Genomic DNA, 12,881 nt, shown 5'->3' with positions numbered 1-12,881 from the left:
TTAAGGCCCAAAACAACAGGCCCGCAAAATACCTCTTATATCATTAAGTTTCACTTATGATTAATCTGGGTGTATATCTGACGTCTTATATGTTATGTCGATACATGTGTCATCACATCGGATTAAAAAATCTATTATCATCATATACTCATATTTTACTGTGTTACCTTTTTTAAGACTTTCAAATTTTTTTATGTTGCTTTAGAAATCTATTATCATCATATACTCATATGCTATTAATTCTCAAACTTGGTATATTATTGCTTTAGTTTTCAAATGGTAAGAATTTTCAAATTATTATTTATAAAAAATCTCATTCTTTTCTGCATGCAGTGCTTATAATTAAATTGGCGAGACTGGTAAGTTCTCATTGTTGAAATAATTTTTCAAAATTAAAATTGCTTAAATTATATTGAAATCAACCATATTAAAAGACAATTTGAATAAATCAGGCAGTTTATATCTATTAAGAGTAAACTATGTTATTACCCTTATTATAAATTCTGATAAATTACACAATATGCAATTCTTAATTTCTTATCATTTCCTATTTCCGACATCTAACATTTCATCACCCTTTTCTATTCTCTAATTTTTTATCTATATTTTCTGCTTCTTAGTTTCTTATTTTAGTATTTTTTCTCTTCTCAGTCATGTTATATCTATTTTTATGAATTTGATTATAAAAAATAAAAAGGGGGAGATTTAATAAATTAATTTATTTTCAGGTATAATTTATTTTAAATTTTTGATAAATAATTTTGTAGCTTAAAGAATAAAAGAAAAATAAAGTAGTTATATGCTTATATTAGACTATGTTAGACTAGATCAATCAACGATATTGGGTTTATATTGGGAATTATTACCGCATTGATATGGGGTTTATCATATGAATAGTTATAATAAGTACCATAATTCGAAATGATATTTACAAATGAGTTAAATCCCAGATTTCTTGCTCATTTAAACTTTAAAGTACTAACTTGCTACATTTAGGACAACAAGCTGGTCCTATGCATTGATTCAAATCTTAAGACACCACAAATTTTATGGCAAAAGGAGATGGTTATGGCCTTATGGGATGAATAATCCTATGAGGAAAACACTCTTTGGAGTTTGGACTATACCAAACTAGGAATATTTATAATTGAAGCTTTATTAATAGTGGGAATCTCCTTGTTTGCATGCCCTACCCCTTTCTTGAAGGGTAGTATACTATCATGAATGCAGCAGCAAAGGTTCACGATACCTTTGCATCTTTACGTTTTAGCCCAATGAGTAATAGAAAAAGGAGTATTGGTCGTATAAAGAGTGATAATGTTTTTGATTATTTGAAAACTTAGATTTAAATTAAAATTTAAATAATTAAACATTTTTCTAATAAATAATAAACAATAATATATGAAGTGATATATTTTTTGGGATTGAAAATTGCAATAGGAAGTAGTGTTTCCAAATCACGACTGCCACATCATTTTGACAAACTAACGAGGTACACCTCAATTTCCACTAGAACAATTTTATATATCAATGAAAGGTACATGCACACAACTCGTCTTATCCTTTCTTTTCTCAATAATTTAAACTTTCTTTTTTGATTTACAATAATTTCAACTTTCTAAACATCCACTTTATGTTTCCCTTGTGTGAATGTTAGTTGTCCTTTAATCATCATACATATTGGAATTTTTTTGTTTTCCTATATATTCGCTCATAGCCTTTTACTATTTTTAATTACCATATATATTTCCTTACTCAACACAAATTAGGGTATCTCATCCATAATTTTTAGTAAGTATTAGGTGGAGCTTTACATTAAAACTTGAGTTTTGCATACAATGTGACTTCGTGTTTTGATTGAATCTAGTTTTAAGCATAAATGATCTACTTTTAGGACTCCCTGTTAAGACTGGTGAATATATATTATTATTGTTATCTATTTCATTTATAACACATCATATATTTATATTCCAAATATTTTATTTTATTTTACTTTATATAATATTTTATTAACTACGTAAGAGTATTATCAATGTACAATAAAGTCTCGAGAACCTTAAGTTATTAAAATGTTGGTGTGAGAGTCTTAGAAATGAGGATGCCCTTGAGAAATTATTAAACTCATTAACTAATTTATTTAATCTTTAAACATTTATATATTATTGAGTGTAACATATATTATATATTTATACTTTCTAGTATGTGGGTACCCAAAGTGGATGAAGCTTTCCTTGCAGTACATATAATGATATTCAAGTTGTGCATTATGATTGAAAACTTTATCACAATGATACGAGGATAATTTGTGGTGGGAACTGAGAAGGACAAGTTACATGATTAGCATATGTAAGGGTATGGGTATGAAGCATTCCTTCCATTAACCTAATTAACTCTATTGCTGAATATATATAAATTTTTATATTGATCATACATAAATATTATTTTCATAAAATATCATGTATTAATATATCTTATGATATTTGAAAATATATGTTAAATGAAATTTTAGAATTTCTTTTTTATTAATTTATATTTTTTGTTTGAACTTTTTCATACAGGAAACGTTGTTGCACTGTTACTGTTAATATAAATTAAACTTCTACATGTGGTTTTTTATATAATTGCATTGCAATATATCAGTCACACCACTTATTATCTTTATATATTTTCTTAGCTTATAGTGCTCTTGTCTGTATTTTCCTATTATGTACTATTAAAATAAAATAAAAAGGTAGAGTGCATTGTAGGATTTAAAGCTGTTTAATCTTAATTCATACTGCACAATTTAGTGTTCTCCATCTAAAATCCTAATTTTTTAATGATGTATAGTCATAGACTCATAATAAAATTGGATTGTTATATTCACAAGCAATTTTTATATCATCTATTAACTAGAAAGAAAAAAAGTTCTTACACCTTAGTAAGTGTCACCTGTCACACCCACAATAAAAGTTTTTTGTCTTAAAAAACTCTACCACCTCCAATACACCTCACAACACCGTAACATTTGCTAGACACCTCTCTTTATTCTTCTTTTTTCTTCCATAATTTTCTCTCATGTTTTATTACTAAACAGATAACATAATCCTTCCTTTTCACTCATTCAATTCATTACTTTTCTTTTCTAGAACCATTTTTCTCTCTTCTTGGTTTATATCATTCTTTCATTTCAAAATTTCTTATTTTAAAATAGTTTTATACATGTAGATCTATTCATTAATTTTTCATTGAAGATATTACATTAAAATCTTTTTTTATTTATTTTATAGATCTATTGCTATCGTTGATAATTATAGGAGTGAGATGTTGTCTCTAATGACAAGGGTGTCGACGATAATTTTATTTGATCTGGTGTCTTATTGTTTTTTCACCATTGAATCATCATGGTAGGTTAATTTTCTATATCTCTTTGCATCTTTTAATTTGTTTATATAATTTTTCATTCAAAATAATCATTATTGTAATGTTGAAAGTGACATAAAGAGTGACGAGACGATAGAAAGGAACAAAAAAGTAAATAATATGTGAAACTATGATATTTCGATCATTTCCCCTTAATTTTGTAAAGAAATCGTTGATTATAAGTTTTGGTACCTAATCTGGAGTAAGAAGAAGCACAATATTGATTTTATGTTTTTTTTTAATTTTCGTTTTACCTTGTGTTTCATCTATTTTATTGTACATGAATTAACTATGCAAATCATGTTGAAATTGTTTTTTATTTATAAAAACTATAGAAGGTACTCCACAATCATTCATTCTTCATCACACAAATAGATAATTATAATATAAACTCATCATATGATTCATCAAATTCCACCTCATGCATCAATAGGAATGTAGCTTTTCATTTCTTCCTTCCCTTTCTTATTCATTCATTGGATTTCATTCATTGCAATTTAAATATGAATAAACGGATAATAACTCAATTTGATTCTAAGAAATTTGTAAGTGAGGATTAATGCATCATTGAAGATTTGGAACAAATAAAAAAATAATTGGGATTATTTTGTGTTCAACAATAGGAATGTAGTTTTACATTTGTTCCTTCTCTGTCTTATTCATTCATTGTATTTCATTCCCTAATTTAATCCTATGATTTCCGCTTGTCATCTTATATAGTAATAATAATAATAATTTGATTGATTATGAACTTAAATGATATAATTGTATTTAAGTTAAAATGATTATATTTCATTTAATATTTGAAATAATTTTAATAATAATTATGTAACAATACCTGAGTATTAAGTTAATATGAGCAAAATTTGATTTCATTTATTGCAATTTAATTGTGAATAAATGAACAATAACTCAATTTGATTCTAAAAAATTTCAAGTGAAAATTAATGCATTATTTAAGATTTGTAACAAATAAAATAATAATTGAGATCGTTTTGTGTTGAAGAATAGGAATGTGACTTTACATTTGTTCCTTCACTTTCTTATTCATTCATTCATTGTGTTTCATTCTACAATTTAATTTTAATTTTTATGGTTTTCATTTGTCTTCTAATACTAATAACGATAATAATTTGGTTGATTATGGACTTAAATGATATGCTTATCTTTCATTTAAAATTTGAAATAATTTTGTTGATAATTGTGTAATGATACATGATTAATGTAATATTTATTAGCGAAATTTGATTTCATTCTTTGTAATTTAAATGTGAATAAATGAACAATAACTCAATTTCATTCTAAGAATTTTGTATGTAAGGATTAACACATTAGTTAAGATTTGGAACAAATAAAAAATAATTTGTATCATTTTGTTTATTTTTCTCACTTTAATGTATAAATATGCTCACCTGCATTTTTAACTATACAAATGTACCGGTAATATGTACATTATTTCATTCCATAATTATTCTTATGTTTGTCATTTGTCGTCTTATAGTAATATTGATAATAATTTAATTGATTAAGAACTTAAATGCTATGATTATATTTCAGATAAAATTTAAAATAATTCTGATAATAATTATGTAACAATACATCAATATTAATATCATATTTATGAGCATATTCGATTTCATTCATTCTTCTTAACTCATCTCTCCTCATTTTTAATAATTGCATCTCAAATTGCTTAAACTCTCTCATTTCATTCATTTTTTTAAATGTAAGATTTAAAATATACATATTTATATATACAGAGGGAGCTACTAATCATTTGTGATTGATTACAAGACTCAGATTTATTGTTCTCCCAATTTTTATATAAGAATTGTTCTCACTTGAATAACTCCATATATATATATATATATTATATATATATATAAATAAAAGGCACATATAAGAGATACATTTTTAAGAAACATGAATAACATGAGATAATCACATAATCAGTGAACCATGATGGTCATCTTCATAATCTTTACTTTCCTTTTGCCACAAATGCATGCTTTATTAAACTAAATTTTGGTAGTTATTTATGTCTGAAAGAAATATATATAATAATTTAAAAAATAATGTTATAATTAATATTATTTATAAGATGGGAAGATAGAAATGAGCTAAAAGATTATTATATTATTTTTTAAGCTGATACAATATATCTAGAAGTTAATTAGATATTAAAAAACGGTTATATATTAAAATAAATTATATTTCAAATGAAAAATGAAAATTATAGAAGTTAATTACATATTATAGAGAAGAAATATATTATAATTGTTTTATAACTTATAATTGATTGAGAGAGGAAATATATTTTCAAAATAAATGAATCAATATAAAATTAAATGACAAATAAAAATGTTCTTTAAAGTATATTTTTATTGACTTTTGTTTATTTTGTGGATATGTTCTTATTTTATAGATCAGTTCTCATTTTTCATTGATTTTTTTGTTTATTTTTCATAGATTTATTTATTTTGTAGTTACACAAAAAGAAATAACAAACTAAATTATAACAAACACTATTTGAAAATCCAAAATACATGAAATATTTAAATATAGGTCATTAAACACACTTGATTTACTTTATTTTGTTTCTTACATTTGTTATTAACATTGTAGAGATGACAATATTTGTTTATATATTTTGCTACTGTGTAACAATAATTGTGAAACTTATGATTTTTCGAACAAAATATTTATTTATATCATTTGGGTTCATATTATTATGATAATGATAATTTATAATCAATTATAAATTATCATGTCTTACTATATATGTGATCAATATGTTGTATGATTTGTCAATTTATGTACGATTAATATATTATCATGTCTTACTATGCCACAAAAGTTGTAAAGACATTATGTTGTTACATGATAGAAAACATATCCAATGAAATTAATTCACAATATTTGTGTTTCTATATATTTCATTTTATTTTATCAAATTATTACACAATATTACTCATATATATTTAATAATATTATACTTATGTGCTTCTAAATAAGCATCAAAATCAATCTGTCTCATGATACGAATGTTCGAATAATATATGTATTATTAACCATATGAATGCACATGTAACATGAGTGTTCTTAACAATGTGAATACATGGGTAACATGTGTGTTTCTTAATCATGAAAATGTACGTTTAACATGTGTGTTCTTAATCACACGAGTATACGAGTAACATGTATTTTCTTAAACATGTGAATGAATGTACTAATAATATGTGTGTTCTTAACCATTAGAATGTACATATAATATGTGTGTTATTAACCATACGAATACACGGATAAGACGTTTGTTCTTAACCATATAGCAAAAAATTATTACCCTATACAAATGTACAGATAACTTAGTAGTTAATTAGAAAATTGGCGTAGAGAAGGAAAAATCCATCTCTCTAAGTGTCTGCCTCCACCTTTCAATGCTCTTTTTACCCAATGCTGGTGGGTATATTACAATTTCTTAAATCTGATATGGTTTAGTATTTTTTGGACCTTTTTTTATTGTGTATCTGTTAAAGTTGCACTTCGTGGCTAAATTCCCCATATCCCATATCTTTCTAAGATTTAATTAGACTTAAAATTGCATCAATACTTTCATATTGTATCATTTATGCCATATTACATTCCTTTCATTAAATTAGATGTCCTCCACTCATGTTGCTAGGAAATATGATCTTGAAGCTTTTCATATGTTTTCGTCCATGATTGAAAGTTAGGTCCTACAACATTTCGTTGGCACGTATATATATACTCTATAGTAATTTCTGCCTAACTGGGCATCAATCGATGGGATTAATTAGTTTGAATGATGTTAAATTAAAGTTACTCGTGTGAGACACATAGTATTGAGAAATGTTGACATGAATGAATTTAAAGAGTTATGAAATACACTTTTGAAATGATTTCTAATTCTTCTAATTCTTTTCATTCCTCTACAAATCTCATCTCAATAACAGACCATTATGAAAGTATCTTCATTTTTTCATTTCATTCCTTTGTAATGGGCTTCTGCTATGTATGGAGGTGAAATGAGAATATTACTTGGTTGAAAGAAGAAAAAAACTGTACTTCATCATATCTTATCAGGATGTTTGGTATTTTTTTTCAGATTCCAATGGCATCTAATCTAAATACCTAACAGACGATAAAGGAATTTTAATGTTTGCACTTTAGAATTAGCCTGTTATGATTTTCATAAATTTTTTTATTGTTTTCTATAGAAGGTAATAAGGACAAGGTATAAATAATTTAATAGTAAATTGAGTGAATATCTAATTTAAATATAAGAAAGTAAATTGAGTGAATATAATAACTGTTTTTAACTTTTTATCGTTTATAGGTATTTGCACTATAGTGCCATTACTATAAAAAATGCTAACAATGCTCTAAAGGGAATAAGGGATAGAGGGTGAGATTTTCTTTTAAAATTAGTGTATTTAATTCATTTTGTTATTAAAAGAGTATTCATTTTCACTAATAAATTAATTCGTTTTGGAGTTCGTAATTACTTTTCCCAACAAGTATCATGTCGCTCATAAGAATCGAAGTTTTGCCTTTTGGTTATTCAATGAGACTTACACTACTAGACATATACATTATTAGTATTCATTACATTAAATTAAGAGTAAATTATACTGACACCCCTAAGTTTTAATAAAATTACACAAACTATCCCTCATTTTTTTACACCTACACAAATCTGCCATAATTTTTATATTTTCATTACACTGACCACCTCTGCATAAGAAATAAGTGTAATCTTTTAAACAAAACAAATATGATAAATGCAATTAAGTTAAACAAAACATGATATATTGTGGAGACATCTATTGTGGAGACATGTCTAAATAATATATGAGTCAATATTTCTTTATTATTTTTGGTTAGACTATATTATAAGAGCAATTTAAACAATATTTCTTTAGAAATGTTGATACATTATGTAGCAAAAAAATAATTAAGATACATTGATTTGTATATTATTTGGACTTGTCTACACAATATATCATATTTTGTTTAACTTAATTGCATTTATCACATTTTTTGTTTAAAAAATTACATTATTTTTTATGCAGGTTAGTGTGATGAAAATATAAAAACTAGGGGAGATTTATGTAGGTATAAAAAAGTGAGGGACGATTTATGTAATTTCACTAAAATGGGTGTCAATGTAATTTACTCTTAAATCAAATGACCTTTTGATTTTGCCCTTATCTAATATTGGAATGTGGAGTAGGGGTAAAGTAGAGTTTGATGATTTGTAAAAAATATTTAAAAATAATTTAAAATCTACATCTTAAATATTTTAAGAATACATGTTACTATCTTTATCCAATATTGAAGCCTCCAAGTACCAGAGATGATCTCCTTTAGTACAATAGTCATAAAACTAGTATAATATAAACTAGAAGAATAATATATTCCCCTATAAATTATTATTCATGACTAAAAAAAGTAATTAACAGGTGTTATAGGTTTACAACTAACATGTCTAACTTTTTCATCCAGTATAGAAGTAGACTAATATTCAAAAGGATAGGTTACTCCACGAAGGATGTATTAGCAATAAGTGAAGTGCATTATATGGTGTCTAGCATGGCTCATCACGCACTATAAATCTCCCCACCAATTACTCCATCTATTCGCAGCACAAAAAGCCTGCTACCACTACAATCACAACACTCTTGTGCACTCAACCTTAACCAATTAATCTAATTCAGCTTTCCTAAACGGAAAGAAGACATAAAAGTGGAACACTGCAATAATCTCAGCAAAACATTAGCTAAGCAAAAATGTCATCTACATCTACATCTAAATTAAATGATAAAACTAACCAGCCTGCTACGCTTCCTCCACCAGCACAACTTCAAAAATGGCCTGCTGGCATGCTGAAAATGGATATGCTGATTTCAGAGCTAAGAGTCCAAGGAAGACTAGCCCTTCCAATGGTGGTTATGAACTTGGCTTGGTTTAGCAAGACAGCAATCACAACAGCTTTTTTGGGACGCTTAGGAGAGCTCAGCTTAGCCGGTGGCGCGCTCGGGTTCACGTTTGCTAATACCACCGGTTTCTCTGTCTTGAATGGTCTATGTGGTGCCATGGAAGCCATCTGTGGACAAGCTCAAGGTGCTCAAAATATCAAGCTCCTTCGCAAGACCCTTCTCATGACAATCTTATTGTTACTATTGGTATCACTTCCGGTGACCTTTTTGTGGCTTAACGTTGACAAAATTTTGATTAGTTTTGGCCAACAAGAAGATATCTCAACTGTGGCCAGGACCTATGTTTCCTATCTCATACCGGACTTGTTTATCACTTCATTCTTTTGTCCCTTAAAAGCCTACTTGAGCTCTCAAAGCATAACTCTTCCTACTATGTTTATCTCTGCTGCAGCATTAGCTTTCCACATACCAATTAACATAGTGCTCTCAAAGACCATGGGGCTCAAAGGAGTTTCTATGGCTATTTGGATAACAGATCTTATAGTTGTGGTTCTGCTGGCCATTTATGTTGTGATTCTTGAGAAAAAGGGAAGTAGGTGGAAGGATGGAGGATGGTGGGATCAAAGTTTTATGGATTGGATTAGGTTGGTCAAGCTTGGTGGATCATGCTGCCTCAACACATGCCTTGAGTGGTGGTGCTATGAGATTCTAGTCTTTCTTACGGGCCACTTGAAAAATGCAAAGGAAGCGGTGGGAGTTTTCGCCATTGTGCTGAACTTGGACTATTTGCTTTTCTCAGTGATGCTATCACTAGGAACTTGTGTCTCCACTCGTGTGTCGAATGAGCTTGGAGCCAATCAAGCTGGCAATGCATATCGATCCGCACTCGTGTCTCTGGCCTTGGGATTTATGTCAGGTTGCATAGGCAGCTTAGTGATGGTGGCTGTTAGGGGGAGTTGGGGGGCCCTATTTAGCCATGACAATGGAATTATAAAGGGTGTAAAGAAGACAATGTTGCTGATGGCACTGGTCGAAGTTTTTAATTTTCCATTGGCAGTTTGTGGGGGCATACTACGAGGTACAGCTAGGCCCTGGTTAGGCATGTATGCTAATCTTGCTGGATTTTATTTCTTGGCTCTGCCACTAGGTGTGATTTTGGCCTTCAAGTTTCATCATGGCCTTGTTGGACTCTTCATTGGACTTAATACAGGTATTGTTGCCTGCTTGATGCTGGATTTGGTGTTTATTGTGAGGATAAACTGGGTGAAAGAAGCTGCCAAGGCACACACACTTGCTAGTGACAGCCAGGTTCAGAATGCTCCCAAAAATGATGCAGAGGAACCAAGTATGGTCCAAGAAAATCATCAAGTTTAAAATGTGTATTAAAAATATATATTTATGGCTGTATCTGTATGTATCCAAATCCATACATGTCCCAAAAAACACTTGGCCAATAAACCTTTGACACAACTCAAAACCGTGTAGGCAAATTCAAGATGAGAGTTTATACTCCATGTACAATGGTTAAATTGCTTGTCAACACCATTTCAAGCATTTCAGTACTCAAGTTTCTCCTGGAAGTCACTAAAAAGTACCATCATGATCATAATGCACTGAAATTATATTGAAAGTGTTTCTAATTGCATTCTAATTATATCGAAAACATTTCTGTCCCACAAAACAGAAATGGCTCTTGCAGTTCCAAATGCAATTTGGAACCTTCTAGACCAATTTAATTCCCTATTGCCTCTGCTAATGCTTGATCCTGGATAGCCAATTCCATGTAGTTTGTCATAGAGATTCCCATTTGGGACAAACTCTGATAGAATCAACTGCATTGAAGAGGACCAATAGTAACCTTGAAAATGAACTAAATTAGGGTGTTGAATGTAGCCCAGCCGCCCGATTTCATGCTCAAGTTCTTCTTGGTTTCTCATCCTTCCCAAAGTTTCAAGCTTCTTCAATGCAATTGAGATACCACCTTCAAAACCAGTTCTGTATACTGTGCCAATCGATCCACCACCTATAATAAACTCTTTGTCAAGCAATGCTTTGGTACCCGCCTCCCAATCTTCATATGACAACCTTGGAATATCACAAAGTCGCGAAGGGACAACCCCACTCAAATTGTTGAAGGAAAAATCAAATCCTTCAAGGTTAGAGCAATTACTAATGATTCAGGAATTGGACCAGCAAGATTGTTGTGAGAAAGAGAAACAAACTTGGTTTTGTAGCAGTACCTAAACAATGAGTGAAGGTCAGCATATGCTGATGAGATATTGCCCGAGAAGCGATTCCCGAACAATGTCAATATCCTTAATCTGTTCAACCTGACAAAGCTGGGGACAACACTCCAGCCAAATTAGTGTTCCAAAGAACAATTCTTTCTACAAACCCTTCCAAATTACATGAAACACCACTGTAATTGCAAGGGTTTCCACTTGAATCCCACGAACCCAAACTGTTGAAGGGACCATCTGCGATGTTGTCCTTGAATTGAAGCAAAATCTCTTTCAGTTTCTTCTGGTGATACAGTGAGAGATGAAAGGAAACAAAAATGGTACACCATAAAGCATGAGAGAGGTGAATTTGAGTGTGTCTTCTCGTGCTCGAAACAATGCTATTACCCCTTAGGTATCATGATAGAAACGTAGGTGGAGAGGTGGGCCTTAAGGTTGGTAAGAAACCCAAGATTTGGAGGGTCTATGTAAGGAAACGTGGGAGGAAAGCTGAGGTGACAAAGGAGAAGGCAGATTTTGTTATATTAACACAAAGAGAGGGGAGAGAAGAGCATTAAGAAATATGTTATAGGAAAGAGAAATAGAGTGATACCTCTATGGATTGATAGCTGAGTCTATCAATATTTTACCTTGCTTTCATAAGTGTAAACCAACCCTCATGAATAGAAAATATACATTTGTTTACCATTCATTCTGCTTAATACTCTGCCATTTCATAATATTCTGTTCTTACACTCTTTTCTGTCACCAATATACATTGTTTTCTATTGTTACTGTTCTGTTACTGCATCAATTGGTCCGACCTACCGGATCCAGAGGCGAAGGAGGAAAGGAACACAGTAGATGCCACCGAAGATGTCAGATAGGGTTGAGGCGTTAGAAGAAAAATGGGGGAAGTCTGAACTACTCTTCAAACTTTAGTGGCTCAAATAAAAACGCAGAGTTTGGTTCTTGCTGAGTTGAGTCAACACTTCAGTCAGAAAAGTCGGGACATGGAGGCTGAAAATTCGTCCGGCGATAATACGAACGGCGAATCTCGACTTTCAGAGAAAAAGGTGAAGTTGCCGACATTCGAAGGGGACGATCCAGTAGGGTGGATTACCCGCGTTGAGATATATTTTGACGTGCAAAACACACCGGAGGCAATGCGATTGAAATTGGCGAGGGTGAGTATGGAAGGAAACACAATACATTGGTTCAATTTGCTGTTGGAGACCGAGGATGCTCTCTCATGGGAAAAATTGAAGAAAGCTCTCATTGCTCGTTATGGAGGGAGGCG

General features: G+C 30.1%; 1 protein-coding gene across 1 annotated transcript; it reads left to right on the top strand.

Annotated features, from left to right (window-relative positions):
- LOC109331557 (protein DETOXIFICATION 56) lies at positions 8,984 to 10,997 on the top strand. The gene has a single exon (XM_019566129.1). It carries the CDS (start codon positions 9,213 to 9,215, stop codon positions 10,734 to 10,736), a length of 1,524 nt encoding a protein of 507 aa, XP_019421674.1. The 5' UTR covers positions 8,984 to 9,212; the 3' UTR covers positions 10,737 to 10,997.

This window comes from Lupinus angustifolius, chromosome LG17, assembly GCF_001865875.1.
Source record: "Lupinus angustifolius cultivar Tanjil chromosome LG17, LupAngTanjil_v1.0, whole genome shotgun sequence".
Lineage (NCBI taxonomy): Eukaryota > Viridiplantae > Streptophyta > Magnoliopsida > Fabales > Fabaceae > Lupinus > Lupinus angustifolius.
The sequence above is the reverse complement of the archived record's forward strand: the minus strand, read 5'-3'. Positions and strand labels throughout refer to the sequence as shown.